The sequence below is a fragment of the Polypterus senegalus genome, chromosome 9, assembly GCF_016835505.1.
Source record: "Polypterus senegalus isolate Bchr_013 chromosome 9, ASM1683550v1, whole genome shotgun sequence".
NCBI classification, from domain to species: domain Eukaryota; kingdom Metazoa; phylum Chordata; class Cladistia; order Polypteriformes; family Polypteridae; genus Polypterus; species Polypterus senegalus.
The window spans coordinates 67,667,319-67,690,039 of record NC_053162.1 but is presented as its reverse complement, the minus strand read 5'-3'; the positions used below and the strand labels follow the sequence as shown (position 1 = coordinate 67,690,039).

General features: G+C 35.0%; 1 protein-coding gene across 1 annotated transcript in view; it reads left to right on the top strand.

Moving 5' to 3' along the window:
* The window catches only part of vac14 (vac14 homolog (S. cerevisiae)), a 219,319-nt gene extending 198,288 nt beyond the window's left edge, over positions 1-21,031 (top strand). Inside the window, exons 16-19 of the mRNA XM_039763184.1 lie at positions 54-172; positions 780-859; positions 6,081-6,231; positions 18,769-21,031. Of these exons, the coding sequence (XP_039619118.1) occupies positions 54-172; positions 780-859; positions 6,081-6,231; positions 18,769-18,925 (507 nt within the window). The 3' untranslated portion in view covers positions 18,926-21,031. The remainder of the gene's footprint in view (positions 1-53; positions 173-779; positions 860-6,080; positions 6,232-18,768) is intronic.
* The last annotated feature ends 1,690 nt before the right edge of the window (positions 21,032-22,721 follow it).

Genomic DNA, 22,721 nt, shown 5'->3' with positions numbered 1-22,721 from the left:
CTAGTCTTCAATGTACACTAATGTGCATTAAATTATATTTGTTTTGTTTTCAGGAGAGCTGTGCCCTATTCTGCTGCCTGTACCGATCTTGGTGCCACAACCCTGTAGCTACTGTCTCTCTTTGTTTCCTGACCCAGAATTACAAGCATGCTTATGATTTGATTCAGAAATTGTATCCTTTATCTAAGAATCGCCTTATAAACTATTTTGTGATAATGCACAAGGTTTCATATGCAATAAAGATAGTTTCATAATTTAGTGGTACCTGTCAAGAAACACAATTTCTCATACTGTAACCTAAGAAGTCTAACGCATCATGGATGCTTGTTATTGTTTTATATGTATATAAAATATAAATTTTATATTTTATTTTTATTTGACACTTTGCATTTTATATTAACACTTTTTTTAAATCTGTATTTTAAAAAAACTTAAGTACGTTATTCTTTAATATATTTTTGAGTGCTTTGTATTATTATTTTTTTTTCTATAAATTGTTCAGAGAACAGTTTTACTTCTACAGAACAGAAAAAATGCCTATAGAAGATACCAAGCATAATAAATTTCTGCACAGGTGCATTTATTTTTTTATTTGTCTATTTTGTGAAGATAGATTTATCTTGGTTTATGGACAGCATAGTGTTTCCCAAACAGGATATCTGTAGTGGTATTACTGTTGAGTCTTACTGTTCCTTCAATTTAGTCTTTATCCAACATAATACTGATTTGACAGTCTGTGATTCCTACTTTAAGGAACTTTCCTTAACGTCGAGGATCAGTGGAGATCTAGAGGTGACAGTGGACTTTCTCATAGAAGTAGACAAACTAGTGCAACTCATTGAGTGCCCCATTTTCACATGTAAGTTTATAAATTTCTGTTTAAAAATAATTATCAAAAAGTACAAACATATGTAAGCAGTTTTAGTTATTGTATATGTCATACACACACTGAAGAAGAAACATGCATGGGGAAAATATAACTTTTATGGAATTAAGGTAAGCCCAACAATGACACTTCTCATCAGTTTGTCGCTCTAGAAATTGATTGGTGGCTGAGGTGGGGGGGAAAGGGGGGAGGCTTATGGGTTGGGAGTTTTCAGTGAATAGCTGTGGAAAATATTCACACTGTAGAAGTAGTCAATGATCTCCAAATGACTTTTGCTAATGGACCGTGATTTATAATGGCAGTTGTAAACACAAAAGCAGCCCATCTGTCCAGTTTTAGGATCAAATACTTGGATGGATTTAGCTCTAGATGTATAGTACAGTGCTCAAGTGCGGTCAATCTCAAACTCTCAAACTCTCGTTTCGAATTAGAGTATAACTCCAATTGTATAGTGCTGATTTGTAGTTAGGTTGGTGTGTCACAATGCATGACCACTTGCATGAGAAAGCATAAATAAAAATGGCATTTTTGATGGCAGTTACATATAAAAGGGGTCTATAATTGAATCAAAATTGATAGTAAGAAACTCCTTAAGCTGAGAGAAAACTTTAGCACATAATTTTGGATGTTAAAGCAAGAAGTTGTTGAAGTGCCATCATGGAGCACCGACTAGAAGTTGTGGAAGATGTGTGCGCAATCTGAAAGGGAAGTAATTTCTAAAGTTGCTTTTGAAGAGGAAAAAATAAAGCCCATCCTTGAGTATAAGTGGTGGTGAGCTGAAAAGGACAACCTGTCAGATATATTAAGCATATGTAAGGGATGGATCAATTAAGTTTAAGTTTGATGCTGATTTGCATAGTAAGAATGAGAAAAATGCCTGTTAAAGAGGGAGTGGTCATCTAACTAGCAACTGTCAAACACATCATGTATGCTTATGCATTGATGATTATTAGTGGCTCAGAGTGAGGGGTCTTATAGCCTGAGAATAGAAGCTGGCCTTGAAACTAGGGGTATGAGTACAATTTTTTAATAAATGGCTGTTGTTTGCTAATTATTCTGAGCTGATTTCAACCAAAAATTGAAATAAAAGTTTTATGGTTCCAGGAAATTCTTTGAAATTGGGTGATGTTAGGAATAATGTCCATCAGGGATCAGTGTTGGTTGCTTTTTAAATGTCATGGTCTAAAAATACATAACAAGCTGGTAAAGCTTAAACCTAACACAGAAATAGGTGAAATAGCAGATAATATAGAGATAGCAACATTGCTCAAGATATACTCAGATAGAATTTATATAACAACAGATATATACTGTATCATATGATGTTTTTTGGAAAGGTCTTGGGAGTTCTACTGGATGTATCACTGTCCACATCCTGACAGCATACAGGAGTAATAGGATGTTGGGTTACTCAGCATGCTGTGAGAATTACAAATCATGAGTGGTTATACTTGAGCTGTACAACACATATGCGAAGTATCATTTGGAATTTTGTGGGCAATTTTGAACCCAGTTTTACAAACAGATAACAGCCCTAAACAAAGTTCAGTGAAGAGCTATTGGATTGATAATGCTTAAAAATAGATTGTAGCAATTTTGAAATGTGGTGAAAGGATTACAGAGACCTTCAGCATTTGACAGTGAAAAGTAGAAACAGACTGACGATGAATATAATTAGTAATGATCCAGTATTCACTAAGAAACACCCATCTTGTGTATTTTGTAGTTAGCATTTAAATATATTTTGATCAAAAGTGGCATTTGATGATGATAATTTTTCATTGGAAGGCAAATTGATGTATTGTTTACTGCCATTGCCTCAAGGCAGGAGTGCCCCAATTTTGACTCCCTTCACAATTAATGTCTGTGTAGTTTTTGCTGGTTTTCTCCTTGGAATTTTTATCTGATATCTCAGCTTCCTCACTTGTTCCAAAAACATGCCATTTATGAGCATGAGCTTGTACAGATATGCTTTCCCTTTTTTGTTTTTTTTTTTTCACTTCATGCTGTTTACAGCATTCTGAAATATATATATATATATATATAATTTCTAAATTGCAAGTTTGCATGTTTCTTTCAGTAGCATCCATAATCATCTTTTCCAAAAAGTTTCATTTACAGTTCAGTGTATGTAGACTTATTGTTTCATTTATGCCGATTTATAATAGCAACCACTTCAAATGAAGTATTGCAGTGTATATGTATATACTCGTGAGTATATACAGAATGTTAGTTTGTAATATATATTATGTATTATGTGTTTAATATGGAATGACTCAGTGGATATAGAAGTAGTTATATGCTTGCAAACTGAAGAGCCTGCTACTTGCATATGTATGTGTTTGGGTATTTACAGTAGATATCTATGCATATACAGTATGTGTTTTATGTATGGTTTGTGTGTGTGTGTACATTTACTTACACATATTTGGACACCATAGTAAGTACATTGTGTTTGCTTCTAATGTATGTGTTCTGCAGTTTTATATTGGCCCTTTTTGACCAGAAAGCAATGTCGGCATCAATTCAGGAACTAGGGCAGAACTGATTTGGTATGTCTGCAGGCCAGCATAGACCTACATTTAGCCTAGGATATAGTGTTGTGGGGGAAGGAGTTAATTGTTCATGTTGTATATACAGGTCAAGGACTCGAACATAACACTTCAGAGTGTATACATACATCTTCTAGGAAGTTGTCTTTGCATTAGGATCCACTTTCTTTTGCAGTCACATTATACAGTTAATCAGATTTAAAGGAACAATTAGAAATTTCATAAACTTCAGTTAGCATTAATGCACAGAGATACAGTATTAGGCTGCAGTTTGTAGACTTGTGTCATCTCAGTTTTGCCTGTGATTTCACTTTTCAGATTTTATTGTTTTTTAAAAAAAAATATTAACAAATTTGTTACATTTTTTTTTCATATACATTCATTTTGTACAGCATTTGTGATGTGCACAGGGTGTAAGAATTAGTACTTAAATAGAATTCTTCTTAACCAAATTATTATACTTGCCCATTCTCCTATGGAACATAAATTAGCATTACTCCTTCACATCTCCAAGGGATCATGGTTCTATTACTTTTTATATGGAGTTGGCACATTCATATTCTATGTTATACTCATGACAAATCAATTTTTTTTAGATTAATTTTAAATTGGTCCTGTAAGTTATATCTGTTATGTTTGCCTTGTGCAAAGTAATACAAGAAGTGGTTCCAGCTTCCTGTAGCTCTTGTAATGAATTATTTGGTTCTGAAAATGGGTTGCTAGATTTTATTTTAATACCATGTCCAAGTTAAGGTTGCAGCAAGCACTAACCATTTTGTATAAAACTCTTGAAAGCATAAAATATTCTAAAAGGTTGAGAACAGTAACCACCTGATAGTAACACCTCTTTAACTGATTTGTAAAATATTGTAATAAAGTTGCATGCAAGAATTCCAGTGTATTACAAACCTTGTTTTTCAGTGAACTCTGTGGATGCTATTAAAATGGTTCATGGCATTACCCTTATTATACATTGTACTCACTTTAGATGTACATTATGCCATGTTCACCAAGGCCATGATGGCCAAAGACATATTGTGTAAAATACTTCAATTTCCCATCATCTTCTCTGAGTCTTAATGACAACATTAATTTTCTTTTTATTTCTCATTTTATGTACTGCAGTCAATTCAGAAATTGTTTTGTGTAGTTTGCTTCCACACCCTGAAGGCTGTAATCCACATTTTTAAACTGTTTTATACAGTTACTGCATACACTGAAATGTGTTTTGCAGAAATTGAGCTAATTTCCCGACACTTTTCTGTATTTTTTTATAATTATGGTTCTATGTTAAGATTAAATATAAAAATACGCAGTGATAAATGTTATGCGTATTTCCTGTGGTATATGAGAAATAATAATGTGTTTGATAGGAGGATTAATCTATATTCCATGCTGGCCTTTGACCAGTGAACCAATCTCTTTCCACAAAGGTTATACCATTTACATATTCAAGCCTATATAAAGGAAGTTTTCTCTCCGGTTTAAAATGTATATATCATACTCTTAGAAGGTCCTGAACTTGAAATTGGGTTTTTAATGAGGAAGTGGTTCTTTTTTTTTTCTTCATTGTTATGTGTGGCAAAAAAAATCTTGGTCACGGTTAACTGACAGCACATTTGACTCAATTCAGATTCCACAGATGTAAATAAAGTGATTGCTATTTACTGTAAAAATGAAAATCTAAAGTTTAAAACAATTTTTCTTTCTTATGGTCTATAAACATACATGTGCAATTTTGATTTATTGTTAAGCAAGCTTTTAAGTTCTACTATACCTTATATCACTTTGATAGTATTACCAAATAAAGGACACTTTTAAGTACTGTACCACCTTTAATAACAACTCCAGTTGGTGAAATGTTTTTCCTTACTTTCCAGTGGTCTCCAAAAACATCAGGGACCAACTACCCATTACACAATATGTGAAATTAAAGAGAGGTGATGGTCTTGGTAAGGCTGATCTCTCAGGTCACCAAAACATTTTGATGGTGCTCTTAGAAAGAACAGAAAAACAACAGTTTTCGAAATGTGTGCTGTGGCAGAATGAGAGCAGCAACAAGCCATGGAATTAAATAATGGTTTTAATTAACAGCAAGAATTGGCTTGTCGTTAAGAAAGTAATTGGAGTGAAATTGGTTAGAGTTTGAAACCCCAGTTTAGCTGTTCATCTGTTGGCTCGTTTCACATCTCATTTCTGCTTGGCTGTCATTTAATGAAGAAAGGAATCAATTCAGAGGGCTGACCACTTCTAACAGGGTTATTAAAGCGATGGGAAAAAAGTTAATTAGCAGTGAAAACTGGTCACTGATTAGGAAAAGGGTTAGAATGAAAACCTGTAGCCACTGCGGCTCTCTAGGCCTGGAGTTCGCCACCCCTGCAGCTTTATGCGTGTTTATAAATAGAAACTCTAAAAAGCAACTTGATGTTTGTTATTTTTGACATTGTAAATCATAGTATCTGCACTGTATGATATTCAGCATACACCGTGGAGGAATATGACTAAAGGATGCTGGACAGTTCTGTTAAATGAATTAAATTTCAGACTACTTGTTAAAACCTTCTACAGAAAAACACAATGTAATATTTTATTTTAAATTCATGTTTTAACTTTTTTTTTTTTTTTGGTCATGCATCCTTCAGATCTCCGGTTGCAGCTTCTGGATGTAGAGAATAATCCATACCTAATCAAAGCTCTTTATGGTCTTCTTATGCTTCTGCCGCAAAGTCAGGCCTTTCAGCTTTTGTCTCATCGTCTTCATTGTGTACCAAATCCTGAGCTTATGAGGACAAGGTGAGCATGGAACAGTGATATTACTAGTGCATTATGTCATAATCTCTTATCTGTGCTTTTAATTAATGAAGGGAATATCAGAAAGGCAGTTTAAAACTTAGTTTGACCTAATTTGAGTTCAAGTGTTAAATTCAACCTAGGGTTGATCAAAGCCTGTACTAACAAAGTATGAAACTGGTAGAAGCAGGCTAACAGTGTACCATGTTTAGAAATTGTCCAGCTCCTTTTCCCTCACATTATTAGTTACATTTATTGAGGGTCTTTCACAGTTCACAGTGCCAATCTATACATGATCTATTACTGGAGAGCAGATGTCAGGTCAGAGAAATGCTAAGGTGAAGGGTTTTAATCTATTCCAACACATTTGTCTTGGTTCAAGGTGTATTTTTTTGAGCAGAATGTGTTCAGTTCCTGTTCTTTTTGTATTATTTAAGATCAAAGGTCAAGGCAAGGCAGCCATCTCACAGTATTTTCTGTCAGAGCTTTGTTGAAGTGCATGTTTGTTGTTTATATAACATACTAAGACATTTTTTAAACAAGACAATATTTGACCATTTCCTTGTACGGACCATGAAACAATACATTGAATATATTAAATGCTTTTATCATACCTTAATTATATGTGTTTGGAATAATTTTAAGAAACATTTTCAAGATTAGTTAGACCTTTAAGAATGTAAGATGGCCAAGGTGAGAGCAACGGCTTTGTTATACTTTCTTTAGCTAGTGTTATTTATTATTATTGGACTAGTACAGTGAACCCTTGTTTATCACGGTTAATCCGTTCCAGACTCTACCGTGATAAATGAATTTTCGCGAAGTAGGATTCTTTATTTATAAATCGAATATTTTTGCAGTTAGAGTATAGAAAACCTTTTTACGACCTTCTAAATACGTTTTTTAACATTATTAGAGCTCTTTAGACATGAAATAACACACTTTAGTCACCATTACACTCGTATTACCCAATATATTAGACAAAATAAGAGAAAATAAGACATATTAGACGTTACAAATATATTATCACTAGGCTCACCCGCCTTTTAAGGCGACCAACTTTTATCCTCAATTCGTGTGCGCTCCTTGTGTACATCAGGCATGTAAGTGTAGAGAATGAGAACATTAAAGTGCCCATTCATAACATCTCCTGAAAACCTACGTTTTTTTTATCCCCTCGAGTGCCTGTCCAAAGTCGTACAATGTCAGCCCGAATTTGTACCGCTAAAGACGGAGTTTCATGCACTAAATAAGCTATAGATGAGAATAAGCAAGCGCCATCTCCCCTGATATTTACTACGCGGTGAGGCATTTGTACTCCATCAACATTATTTCCAGAGACATAATTTTGTCTATTTTTCCAGCGCATCGCGCACAAAAGCAAGGGGATGATGGGAGCAGCAGAACTCTGCTCACATCGTGCCGCAAGTAGTAAGTCTGTGATAAGCGGAATAGCGTTACGCTCTGCACTCACGGGATGGAAGGACAATCCCGAGCGCTTTTACATAGCAGATTATTGTACTGTACATTTAATTACACACACACAGTTCTTACACACAACCACTAACCTATGAAGGAACAACCTCAGTAGGAAAGTCTTCAGGTGGTGCAGTATGTTCAGCAGGTGCATCGTTGTCTTCTTCCGCTGAAGGAGTACTAAGAGTAGGCAGTGGGTATCTGGGTGCGCGGCTTTTGTGGGGTATTGCCATCTTTGATCATATCCAAGAGTTTCACCTTCTCCTGGATAGCAAGCATCTTCCTCCGGCACTTAGTTTTATTGTCAGAAGGCTTAGAAAAAGCAGCACGTTTAGGAGCCATCGTGGGGCTTAGATAAAAGTTCTCAGAAAGCGCATGCGTAGAGACGTAAGCGTGTATGAGAAAAAATCGCGATAAAGTGAAGCCGCGAAAGTTGAAGCGTGATATAGCGAGGGATCACTGTATTGTTTTTATTATCTCCTTGTCTTATACAGTATTAAACCACTACATTTGTATTTTAATTTTAACTTAAAAAGCATACTGCCTTTTTGCAGAGATGTTAGACAATTTAATCTCTGCCGCTGACTTGGTTTTTATCTCAAACAGACACCTAAATTGTGCATTTGCTCTAATTATAGCATTTTATAAGAAAATTGTACTGTTGATTTGCATATTGAATTGGACAAAATGATTAGGCAAATAAATGTTATAAATAGTTTGGCCTAATAAAGATGAGTGTAAGTGTACGTGTATGTAAACCCTATAATATATTACCACTTAAGATATCTTTCAGTATTTGATTTCACATACCTTAGGATTGAATGGGACGGTTCTTGATAAAATGTTAAAAATCAATTGAAAGATGCAGGTTCCTTTTGCCCTTAAATGTTGCTTAAAGTTACACAAAACAACTGTGATTTTTTTTTGTCATTTAGGGTGTAATATTATTGTTGTTATTATTGGAAGTTTTTCTTAAACTAAATGTAACATTCATCAAAAGTGTCACAAATCAACCATCCGCATCAGCATGTTCTTGATGGGGAGTTCTTAGTTTTTTTAGGAGTGGCACATTAAACTATAAGGTCATAAGGTCAAAGACCTTCAGAACATCTCTGAACATGGGAAGTTAAAATGACATAGTAATTGCCACACAAACTGTCAGAATTCCTGTCCTTCAATGTGTTGATCTGTTATTTCATAAAGATGTGTTTGGCAATGTGTGGTTGCTTTCGTTGCATTTTATAAAAGATAAACTTGTTAACTCAAAACAATAAATGTGTTGCATTTATATTGAAAACATTTGCTTTACAGTCATGAAATGTTACATGTAATTGTTTTAAAAAGTAAATATTTTGCCAAATTATCAAAAAAAATCTTATGCAGTTTTACATGAAAGCATAAATGTATTTAAACCAGTAAGGGTTTTATAGTCCATATTGCTTTCGTGTAAGAAATTTGCAAAAGGCAATAAAATATAATGATATCGATAACCATTTTATAATATAACTAGCTGTCTTCCACAGCTCCGCCCACGTTGTAGTGAAACAGGAGAAACTTTAAAAATCAATCAACAAACGGGTATCGCTAGCTAAGTGGAGGCAAAGTACATTCCAAAATGTGATGAGAGGTACACTGACTTAAATTGAGGCTGACGTGCGAGTAAGGGTGGCCCTGCCCTGCTCCCCACGACCAGAGGTGGGTAGTAACAAGTTATATTTACTCCGTTACATTTCCTTGAGTAAGTTTTTAAAACATTTTTACTTCTAAGAGTAGTTTTACTGCACCATACTTTTTACTTTTACTTGAGAACATTTGTGAAGAAGAAACGCTACTTTTACTCTGCTACATTGGGCAACACTCAACTGGTTACTTTTTATGGACAAAAAACAAGCTGACACACTGATAGAATTTATTTAGTAGGTATGTCTTAAAATAGGTAATTGTAAGTTTTTTATATTAAAAATAAGTAATTTTACAAATGCTTTAACATAAGGTATGTATTTGAGCTGAGATAATAGTAGTGTGTACCTTTGGAGCATTTGTTTTTCGCAGTATACAGACTTAATGTAAAGATTGAAATTGTGAAACCTTTCCATACACTGTGGATTAAAGAAATAGGAACCTATTACCAAATTACTTGTGGAATCTGTGTCAACTGAAAAATTAGTCAAGCTTGAATGACCAATAAAATGGCAAAATTAGGAATGCCAATGGTGTTTGAGCCCTTAAACCTTGCTAAAAGAAGTTATTTGAAAATGTGATTAAAATGTTGCAATATTTTGAGAATTGGTATTAAAAAGTAAATGTTCACTCTAGTCCCTTTCTACATAATTTATGTTTTTACTTTACGTGTATTGTAAACTGAAAACCAATGTTTGGTATTTGCAAGATTCCAAAGACCAAGAGGAGCAAACCCTTTTTGGGCTAACAGTTTTAAAATAGGCAAGGCATTAAGCAGACATGACTTAATCATTCAAGTAAATGTAAGGGATAAGCAGAAGTAGTAGCATGTTTGTTATTACCTTTTATAGCTTTTGAGTACATACTTATCTGAGTTTATGAATCAAGATCAGCTTGGGCTGTGATGAGTTTTTTGATGCTCTAGTATCCTATTCCAAAGCATGTGCTGTTGGAAGTTTGTTTAGTTGATTTTTCTGTTTGGCTGCGAGAGCCAAAGTTGAATTTTCTTTTTTTGTTTTCCTTATTTCTCTCACTGTTTTTTTTTTTATTAGTTTAGAATAGAGGTTATAGTTCTATTTTAACACTGTAGTTAGAATAAAAGAATGTCTACAAACTACTTTTAAATACAGATTATTCATCACATAAAGTCTTAAAAATTGTGCAGCATCTAAATTAACAATATGGTAACATGATTGAAAATTGGTAATGTAAGGATATTTCCTTCCTGCGCATCAGAGTATATGTTGAAAAAAGTAAATGTGTAAATTAAAAAAATTCTTAGTCATAATACTACAAATGTAACTTGTGCAAACATTACTACACTATCAAGACATACATTCCTTTCTGTTTTTCAAACCTACCTATTCCTTTAGAAGTTGTGGAGTACATTTGCTATTTTATTAATCTATATTTTTATCATTATTAGTATCTTATTAATATTGTACTATCACTGCGAGGCATATGCATAGCTCTTACCTAAAAGTACAAAAAATAACACAAAACTGTATAACAGTTGCACAAAATTCTGTGCATGTGTTCACTAAGCAGAGTGAGAGACTCCTTTCTTTGAAGGTACACACTTTTACTGGGAAGGAACAAAGAAGAGTTTTTTGACAATGTGAGAGAATATGGAGTACACTGTCTACATCAGGATTTCTCATTACTTTGATAAATCCATTTTAATTTTTATCTTCCAGACTTTGACAAAGAAAAGCCTCTTCATACAGCAAATATGTATCTGGTGTTCTCAGGTATATGTGTTTGGCTATACAATCTCCAATGTGCCCTTTAACAAATTGCTTTTAATTTTCTTTTTAATAAATGGATAATATATTAAAATGTTTTTATTAATACCATTCTAGAACTCATATTTGTTATGGACCAGTTTTGGTTTTATTGGTAATTCATTAGAACGCTTCTTAGCCTCCTTGACTATTCTTTTCTTGATGCAGTACAGTATTTATAGAGTCCAACTTGTTCTACAAAGAATCGTAGTTTTCTCAAGTTTCAACTTTGCTTTCAGTTGGCAGAATTTCAGTACTTTATTGTTACCCTAATGTTGATTGGTCCTTTTCAGTGACTTCATTCCAGATTGGTTACAATGATATAGTATTTACTAGTAACAACTCTAAGCAGTATTGGACTTTCTTACAGATTTCTCTGTGGTAATGCAAAGCTCTTTACTACACATAGACAGAACCAGTTCTGCTACTTGTGTGATTTGTAAGGATAGAATAGTATACCAAAGTATATATGACAATTTGGGTAAATATTTATATGAAGTAATTTTTTAATTTGCTGTTCAATTTGCTTTAACTTTGATAGTGGAGTTCTTGTCTTAATTGGTGAGGTGAGATTAAAAACAGATTAAGATTCTGTTAGAGCTATGTAATTACTCATATCTTAATCATGATTACAATTGTGACTGTCATGATTTATTAATCATGGACAGTGACAATTACTTCATTCCATTTAGTTCTCACATCCTCTCACAGATAAAGCTTTCCCAGTTACAAATTGCTCTAAACATAAAATCAATGTTATAATCAAGCATAGACAAATTCACTACACACCAGTGCACTGGGGAATCAGAGGCACTCCCATCATATGACTTGCTATATGCTGAATGCATGTCTCATACCAAACATCTTTTCAAAAGCTTGCGTATATTTGTTTTCTATTTGCAGCAACTTAGAATAAGTAATGTTGAACCTAGATTACCTGACAATTTTTATACGTTTAAGTAACAATATGAAGAGAATAGTCCATATTATGGAAATATTTTGTTTTCAAAAGTGTACTTTGCAAGTTGTTCACAAAAATATTTATACATTAATTTTAAAATTCAACCTTGTAGTAAAGTATGAAGGTGTATTAAAGATAAGCAAGCATCACCAAGTCCAACTGCCGTTAGGTTGGCCACGCAAGTGACCATTACCTTTTTACAATAGCACATGTCCGTACACGTAAGGTTTTTGAAAGCAGAATGAGGTAGTGATAGTCATTGTATTTTGTTTATCAAAAGACAAGGCCCCAATTAAGACTGTACACAACAAAGGTTTTTAAAAAAATTCAACATTCTGTGTAACAGAAGTCATCTATTCCTGCATTTATTTTTCAAAAGTTATGTTGCCTTTATTTTATTTAATATGTCAGGCAAAAATCAAAATGGATCTGAAACAAAGCACTTAATGCAATCGTGTGCTTGAGCAGAACTATGGAAGCATGCCTCCATGTAATGGTTCATTATTAAAAGGAATATACAGTGAAAAGTAAATGCTTGCAGCGTTGCTGCTTAAAATGATTGTGCCTTTCATTACAATACTTTCCTCAAGAGATGGGATGCCATTGCTCTAGGACTGAGTCTGGTGGCAGCATGTAATAATGTGTTACTCTTAAGCTTGCCATATATTCACATTGTTATTACATTTAATGAGTTTACATAAATGTACAACAAAACTGTCAGGTTGTGTTTACATTAACGTCTTAATCATGTGTTAATGTTATTTATGCTTTTTATTATGTAGTTTAATTTTTAAATATACATGCAACATTTGATATCTTAATACAGTACAACAAAACCCCAATTTAACATTTCCATATTTTACATTTTACAACATTTTATATTTTTTGAGCGGTCAGAGTTGGCAATGACTGCTTTTTCAGAAGTAACATTTATTTTGAGAAAAAAGGAGGAATATTTGTGTTATACAAGTATATCAGTATTTTACTATATTAAAATGTAGCTAGGATATAGCGGGTTGGAAGATGGATGGATGGAAAAATGGACATGCTATAATAAGTATCTTTATTGTATAAAATAAAAAAGAAACATTATTAAATACTTTGTGGACCTGGAGAAAGCATATGACAGGGTGCCTCAAGAGTAGTTGTGGTATTGTATGAGGAATTAAAGAGTGGCAGAGAAGTATGTAAGAGTTGTACAATACAGTATATGCACAAGGGAAGTGTGACAGTGGTGAGGTCTGTGGAGTGACACATGCATTCAACGTGGAGGTGGGAATTACATCAGGGATCAGCTCTGAACCTTTTCCTAATAGCAGTGGTGATATCCAGGTTGACAGATGAGATTAGACAGGAGACCCCATGGACTGTGATATTTGCTGATGACATTGTGATCTGTAGCGAAAGTAGGGAGCAGGTCGAGGAGACACTGGAGAGGTGGAGATATGCTCTACAGAGGAAAGGAATGAAGGTCAGTAGGAACAAGACAGAATACATATGAGTGAATGAGTGGGAGGTCAATGGAATGATGAAAATGCAGGGAGTAGAGTTGGCGAAGGTGGATGAGTTTAAATACTTGGAATCAACAGTACAGAGTAACTGGGATTGTGGAAGAGAAGTGAAAAAGAGAGTGCAGGCAGGGTGGAATGGGTGAAGAAAAGTGTCAGGAGTAATTTGTGACAGATGGGTACCAGAGTAAAATGGAAGGTCTACAGGACGGTAGTGAGACCAGCTATGTTATATGGGCTGGAGATGGTGGCACTGACCAGAAAGAAGGTGGCAGAGTTAAAGATGCTAAGATTTGCATTAGGTGTGACGAGGATGGACAGGATTTTAAAATGAGTACATTAGAGGGTCAGCTCAGGTTGGGCGGTTTGGAGACAAAGGTAGAAAGGTGAGATTGAATTGGTTTGGACATGTGCAGAGGAGAGATGCTGGGTAAATTGGAAGAAGGGAGTTAAGGTGCCAGGCAAGATGAAAAGAGAAGGCCTAAGAGAAGGTTTATGGATATGGTGAGAGTGGACATGCAGGTGGTGGGTGTAACAGAGCAAGATGCAGAGGACAGGAAGATATGGAAAAAGATCCGCTGTGGCAACCCCTAATGGGAGCATTCGAAAGAAGAAGAAGGTCACATAATGAGTCAGAAAAAGGGATCAGCCTGACAGTATTAAAGTTTAATGCCCAGGGCCTGATCTTCTAGGCCAGTGATGGCGAACCATTTAGAAACCAAGTGCCCAAACTGCAATCCAAAACCCACTTATTTATCGCAAAGTGCCAACATGGCAATTTAACCTGAATACCACCTAAAACTGAACACCAGCATAACCAAGGAGCTGGTGGTGGATTTTAGGAGGCCCAGGCCCCTCATGGACCCCGTGATCATCAGAGGTGAGTGTGTACAGAGGGTACAGACCTATAAATACCTGGGAGTGCAGCTGGATGATAAATTGGACGGAACTGCCAATACTGATGCTCTGTCTGTCTATCTACTGAGCTTTTAATTTAGAAAAGCCACTCATACATTAACATATTTTGTCTTAAAAGAAAAACATAATAATGGAGCTTTCAATGATACAAACAACTTTTTGTTGAAAGGTAAAAGTTTGCATTCGGTATGCTTTTGAACAATTAATGTGCTTTTTGCTGTTGTATGCATGCTGATAATTTGTCTAACCTTGGCTCATACTTTGTAAGTTTGAGAGCAACACATGCAGCACTCAGGTCATCTGTTAGTCTGTTTCTGGTGTCCGATTTAATTTAATTCAAAGCTGAAAACAGCTGCGCACAAGCATAAGATGTTCCAAACAAAGTAAGGAAAGCAATCTCAAGTGCCTTCATTGACTTAAGATTATTTGGCAGAGAATTCCACACTTTAAGGATTTCATTTTCATAACTAACTGTGCTGTCCTTTGTCATCCCTTCGATCCTCTCAAGTGTTTCACGCAGGTCTTCCCTATTAAGCTCCGCCCCCAAAGCTTCCATTATATATTACGGGGTCGTGGATCAGGTGTTGTGATTAGCAACTCCCGGCAATAATTACAGATGCGGACGACTCCTCACCTGTGCGCTTAAGCGAGGACTGCCCGCATCACAAAGCTCCCGGAAATCGCTCCGGCCACTCTACCATAATCCCCTTTAAGCCGCGAGTGCGGCAATTATCTGTTAAAACTGGCCTTTTCAATTTTGAGCTGTGGACCCGCTATACCACATCCCCTCCAACCCCACCACGAGAATCACAGGCTCAAAAGGCTGCAGTCCGTGCCGCACCTTCAAGCAGCATGTGTGCCGCCTGCCTTACCCCAGACAGGAGAGGAAGGAAGCGCTCCCATTGGGCTGCTGGGCAGAGGGGCGGGTGATGTGAGAAACGTCCTCCGGCGCACGTGAAGAGGGGGAGCGGTGAGGGGAGCAGCCCGGCCCCGCATTCCTCTGGCTTTATAGTAACGAACTCTGTGCTCGGGCGATGGTGCACGTGCCCACTGAGAGGGCTCTGAGTGCCCCCTTTGGCACGCGTGCCATAGGTTCGCCACCACTGTTCTAGGCCTTACTGCACACTTAAAATAGTAAAAATATGAATAGATCTGAGGTAGGTGAATATGTTTTTTTACAACTACTGTACTTCATTTAGACTGTAAAGTGACAATGCAAGTGGTAGAATAGCAATATGGTGCCATGGAACACTTAACCATCACTTCTTTACTACATAGTTCTTAGTAATGTTTGGCGTGCATTGTTTGCAGACACAGTTCTCAAAACTGAAAAAGGTACACTTTGTTTGAAGTGCCACTCCAGATTAACAAATGAGAAAGGCCACTTAGAGGTTACCAGCTGTCCTGTTATCAGCCAGACAGCTTATATTTTAGAGTCTTGTGTCTGGAAGGCAAAAAGGGCCTGGTTACTGTTCAGCTTTATAATGTAATTAAAAAATGTACAGCATCTTGTGAAAGTAAAATAAAAAAGAGGTACTTTAAGATCAGAAGAAAATTATAGTTTTATCTCTCAAACGTCTTTCACTTTCAGTTTACATTACACTGTTTAGTAATTTCCAGAACTAATGTTCTTATCCTTAATTACATTGCATATTGTTGGTGTTTCTTAGGTGTCTCTTAAACAAGGACTACCCTTGTTAGTTTGGAAGCATCTACAAATGGAACTGGTCCCACATAACTTGAAAGTACTGTTCTCTTGTGGAGCCTAATAGAATTTTGATCTTGGATCTGAAAGTTCTCAGTATGATACTTTCAACTACAGTTCAGTAACGTGTTCTGTTCATCTAAGGTTCTCTGTGAAGTTGAAAAAAAATCTACATTTTTTTTCCAGGTTTTGTGAGAATTTATGTTAACATGCGTCTCAACGGAGGAACTTATTCTTTATATAATTTTAAATAATTTTACCATGTCTATTTGTAGTCTCGATTTTCATAGAATGAAAACATCAAAAAAACCTTTATTCTTTCCGTATTGCTTATACCAAGTTCAAATTTATTGTATACACACCACGATAAAATTCTTACAGTACAGTACAGAGCCATAGGTAATATGAGATAATACAGAAGGAAGGTGCAAGTGCTGTGTTTTAAGGAATTTGACCTAGTGTAAGTGTAGCAGCTCTGTAGTACTTTCATATTTTCCTTTCTGTATAAACACCCACAGTATTCCAGATATGGCCTGTTACAGTAAGTGTATTATACAGCTTAATGTATAACCTCGTTAGACTTGTATAACACAAAATAACCCATATAACCAAGTATCCTGCAGTATTCTAATTGTTTCTGCACACAACTGGAATGTAATTATTCTTTGTCGTAAATGTTACGGTCTGACTTAATTATTCTCAATGTTTAACTATATGCAATATTTACAGTACAGAGAAGCACAGTGGTATACTTAGCACTTTTGACTCAAAGGATCAAGTATCTTAGTGTGAAGTCTTATGTCCGGTCTTTGTCTGTGTCAAGTTTGCATCTTCACCACAATTTATAGGTTTGTTTTGTTGTGTTTTCTCATAAATGGTACATACTTTATGCCTGTCACATTCTGTGTTGTTGTAGCCTATGGGAGCAAAAGTCATGCTGTGTGACAGTGTGGTGATGAAGAGCACAAATAATAGTTTAATTGTACTTTGTACGCATAGTTGTAAATCTGAACTGTTTACACTTCATTTTTTGTAAAAGCCTTATATGTTAGAAAGAGTCAAGCCAAGTGCAGTACACATCAATACCCGCATGCAATCAAGTGATAAGGACTAATAACAGCAGCTGTAAGCAGTATATTTTCATAATAATGCAATACTAAATTATTTTTGGTGGGAACAAGCTGTCATGTAGTGAAAGACTGATGGAAGGTAAATGTGACTTTTTAAAGTGATTATTGTCTAGGTCTCTACAGAATTGAGACAGCCATTTACATCTAGCATCATCATTCCTTAATGTCATTAACACTGCTTGAAGACAGCCCTTCAAGGTGGCATGCCCCTAATCCTAAAGGGTACCACAGGGGAAGGCCAGCAGCAACGTGAAGTGCATAGCTGAGGCACCAAACAAAAACATATTTAAAAGGGCTTAATCTCACAGTAAGATTTAACTTTCTGATTTTTTTCTTTCTACTTAAAATTCAATGGATTCTCTCTTTTGAAATACGTGTGCAATCTCAAGATGCAGATCAATAACCAATAAAACTTATGGCTTGAAAAATGAACATATTTGCTACAATTTAATGGTTTTGTTTTCATGTTGAACCCTGGTGTCCTTTACCTCAATTATAAAGTATAATGGCAGGCTAGAAATTCTTTTTAGATATTCTTTTTCTTGTGGCAAATTAATATATACCATTAATTGTGAAGAAATAATTGACTTGTAAAGAAATACCCAACTTATCCTTTAAGAAGCAGTCATTCAGTTCTACTCTAATCTCCATTTGGTCTCCCAGTATTTTTTTTGGATTTTGTCATGTTTAATTATTATTAATTATGCCCATTATTATATCATATCCATCTAAATTTTCCTTTTGACATTATTATGAAACTGGTTATTGACAATATGTTTGGCACATCTGAACATTAACACAGTCTTGCATTTAAATTCTCTCTGACTTTACATACTGTACTCTCACGCTTTTCATCATTGACTGACTTTTCTAAATTAAGGTAACTCCTTATATTGTACACCATAGCTCTGGAATATGTTATTGCTTAATGTACAGTTGCTGAGTTCAAAGTATTTGTTCAGCCATTTTCAATTTTATTGCTTCTAGAATTAAAACCTCAAATTTTAAGCTATTGTTCTTTCTGTTACTTTTGCTTTTTCTTGTTAACATTTACAGCACTATTACATTTTAATGCTTCTTTATATTTTTGTTTTTAACAAATGTTCATAAATATTACTCTCTAGCATATTCACATTATCACCCCATGCTTTTATTAAAACCATCATTGTGTTGCTGACTTTTTTGTTTACATTTAAACTTTATTCTGAGTGCCTTATGCATGTTCTCTAAAAACGTCTCTACGAAACTGACCTTATCAGTCCCGGACTGATGTAGCTTATTGCTTATTTTCCAATTGGTGACTGATACATTGTGCAGCCATCTCATACTGGAAGTTTTTTTTAACAATTGAATATTAATGTTTCCTTTACCTTTGTAGTCCCCAGACAGCACCAAGATCCAGTAGGCCTACTCCTGTTGACATAGACTATGGAGAGCTGTTGCAACACTTTGACAGAGTCCAGAATAAACACTTGGAAATTCGTAACCAGAGGGCAGGAAGAAGTGAATACCCAGACAAGAAACTTGGCATTTGATTATTCCTACCTGTTTTTCATGGGAAGCCAATTATCATATCAAGTGAAGCAGTTATGAACCTGCAGCCAAGTGATAGTCTACAGAAGGTGAATCCCAAAATGTAATGCTTCGTCTTTATTTTTTTTTTGGTGCCTCAAAAGCTCATAATTAGGATGGGGAGAATTCTGAGAAAACATCACACAAATACTCTTAAAAATACTTATTTACAATAACTACTGTAAAAGAATTTGCAACCAGCAGCTGAACTAAGCATGGGGCAGCTTTTTTGTTTTATGTGTCTTTGTTTCTTCTCTTCTTTTTTGGTGCTAAAGAACATGAAACATGTATTCTTTATTTGATTAGTCGTTATTGGAAGGTAAGAATCTTCTTTGGTTATGGTCCCTCCACAAAATGTAGTTCTACATGTTAGTTGATTCACCTGTTCCCATTTTCATTTTTATAACTTTGATAATTCTTTATTGTCAGAGGTGCTGGACTGAGCTAAAATAGAGGGCTTCTTTATTTATTTTTAATCAAATAGATCCTGCCTTGTGTGATCTTGGGTAGTTCTTCCCTTAAAAAGAGAGTATTCCTGTACTGATTATTTGCTGTTTTCCTGCTTTTTTTATTTTCTTTAGCTGAATTACTATGAATAATTGGAAATGTATGTGGACAGCTAAAAAATAGTCAAGAGCTACTGTACATGTCTTCTATTTGACCTCAGAATTACGGAGAATTTCATTTTAGCCACTTATATTCAGTGAACTGTCTGTGGTCTCCTGAACCACCTTACAACACAGTTTTGTTTTAATAACCTTTTTCTGCAGACAACATTCCACGATGGTTTGAACAACATAACTGTTAATGCCCTATTTTATTGATACAAAAATGTCCAAACTCTGTATGATTTAATATTTGTTTTGTATTTAGTATTTTACTGGTCTCCTGCTTTGTGTTTCCTGTTTTATCCCCCCCTCTACCACTCTCGATCTGTTGCAAATGAATGTTTCTTCTCTGTATTCCATTCCTCCAATTCAAAAAGCAAGCTGTCAAGACTTGGCACATCCCTTATAAAACCAGACGTCTTTAAGATATTCTGATTTGAAATAAATCGTGAACTATGCTGTAAATGTGTATTTCTTGCAGAATTATCATTTGTGTTTCCATTTTCAATATAATACCAGTAATTTTTTGAAGTCAGCCAGAAAACCTACTGTTAAAGGCTTGTTTTTGCCCAGTAATGTTTTTATTCTCTTTATTAATATTTCTTTAATTTATTTTATATGCATCAATTTCAATACCATTTTCTCCCCTGATGTTGATTCTTCAGGTGTGCACTGTGTTCTGCCATGGTTTGTTATGAGTTGGACATGCTCTTCTACTGGAGACACTGATGTACAAATGATGATAAGAGGCAATGAATACAAATGTGCTATTTATACTGAGGCATAACTGCACGGTTCTAGGATATTACTGAGAAGACTGGTCAAGTACAAGTGTAGCTAGTTGAGAGTGTCTACAGCTAAAATACCCATTACGTGCTGCAGTTTTTCTTTTGGGTTGCCATAGTGGTGTGGTTGCTTTTCTAGCTGCAGTTCTATGTAGTGTCACCAATCTGTTTATCATTTAAATTATTATTGTGATTTAGATCCCTTATGTTGTACACTTTACAATAAATTTGGTTTGACTTGATTGTTCAGAAAAATTGTTTTTAGCAGGCAACATTTGTACTTTCCAGATGTATATTTTACAGAACTTAACTTATTAGAAATATGCTCCTCAGCAGCTTTTGTTTGCAACTTATCCACCTACACATTGAAAACCCAGTTTTAAAGAAAATTATAACACAACATTTGCAAATAAGAGATAATTTACTTCGTTAAGCACATTTGCTTAGCTAATAGCTAAGTTGTTCCAGTATGTCATCCAGATGCTTTTTAAAATTTGCAAAGGTTTTCATGTCAACTTCTTGCCTCGGTAGTTTGTTTAGGATTCCCACAGCTATTTGTGTAAAGAGGTACTTTCTGGCTTCTGTCTTAATTGTACTTCCCCTTGATTTCCACTGGTGTACTTGTGTATGTTTTTCACTGCTTAACTGAAAGAATGTTTTTGGATTGGTTTTTGTATCACTGTCATTTATTTTGAAGACTGGATTAGGTCCACATGCAGCCTTCTCTGCTAAGACTAAAGAGGTCATCTTGCCAGTTAGACTAAACCTGCCTCAACTCAAAAATATACATAATTGTGTACATTTATTCATGACTATAAAATTTGTCCTCCTGTAGGATCTTTGTAGATTGGGGTGCTCTTCAGTGGATGACCAACTTGATCATGATTACCTGAAAACATTTTTAAAAGAAGATTATAGGTATCTTCAGTTAGCACACTAAAGTCACTTACACTGTAAAATGAATATTATTGATGTGCCTTAAATCAGCCATTGAGCACTCTTGATCCATATTGTTGACTGACTCTGTAGTCCAAAACATTGACTGCTTAGAATAAACCTCATCAGTCTCCATGTAATCAATGCAGCCATTGTTGTGCCATGGTTACAAATGTACACATGAAGGCAGTCATTAAAGCCAATATAATACTCAGAGGTATACTTTTAAAAATGTATATTTTTATGATGCCTTTCTCCATTTTGTGTTTTAATGCAGTGCAGAAAAAACAATATAATTGCATGGGTTCACAAACCAGGAATAGCATAAATGGTGACATCAACATATTAATGGAATGAGTGTTTTATAAGATGATTGTGTATTACTGTGGAACATTTACAACTGTTTTTAGATTGTTTCTTGGTCTGTTTTAACAGACATTTATCATTATGTATGTTTGATGTAGGAACTGTGAAGAACACCGGCTGTTACAGACGCAAACCAAATGTATGTGTTTATTGTATAATATTAACAATAAGAGCAGCTCACTACTCAAAACGGTAAATATACGACGCAGTCGGGATCGAATCTGGAGACTCTTGATTATAAGTCAGCAATTCTTACCGCTGCACCACGGAAACTGTTGTTATCATCCTTGAACCTTTTGTGAAACTGTTTATTTGATTTTTGGACTTAAGGCTTCACACATTATATAGTTTATGCCTACATTTTGTCATTTAATGCTAAAATATGAAAAAGTTTTTGTTTTAACAATGTGTTTACACAGTTTATTGTAGAAACGGAACACACATGAAATGCATGTGTTCCAAATAACGATTTATTATTTCTATTCTAGCACTTTACTCCCAGATAATCATAGCATGAGCTGGGAGAATGTTGTGCACGTTCTGCAGCGGTGTGGAGATGGAATGGTAGGCTGCTTGCTGCTTGTCTTGATCGGCACATTTTTACAAGACAAAAGACACTGACCGAGAGGTGGAAAGGGATTTAAGGTGGGCTGGATTTACAAGTTTTTTCGTAGGCTTTGGTAATTCTAGTGTTAAAAGCTATATATTTGTTTTAGGAATTTGAGTGTCACCATTCTCTTTACAAAAACAGCAGTCACGATATGCTGCCAAATGAGTTACACCATAACTTCTGTTTTGTTAGAAATTTTCTTTAATGTTCCTTGTTTTAATGTTGGCCTAAGCAGTAATTAGTGATCATGTACAGATATAAATGTGTATGTGTTATATATATAGTTATATATATATATATATTTTGTTTTTTTTAACTGTTGGTAAATAAAATTAAATATTCCATAAAATCTCTTCCAGTTACCTGCATCATTTTTGGTTTTGTATTGTTAATTTTTGTCACCATGTTTTGTCCTGTTTTTAACATGATAGCTGTAAAGCTACATTTACACCAG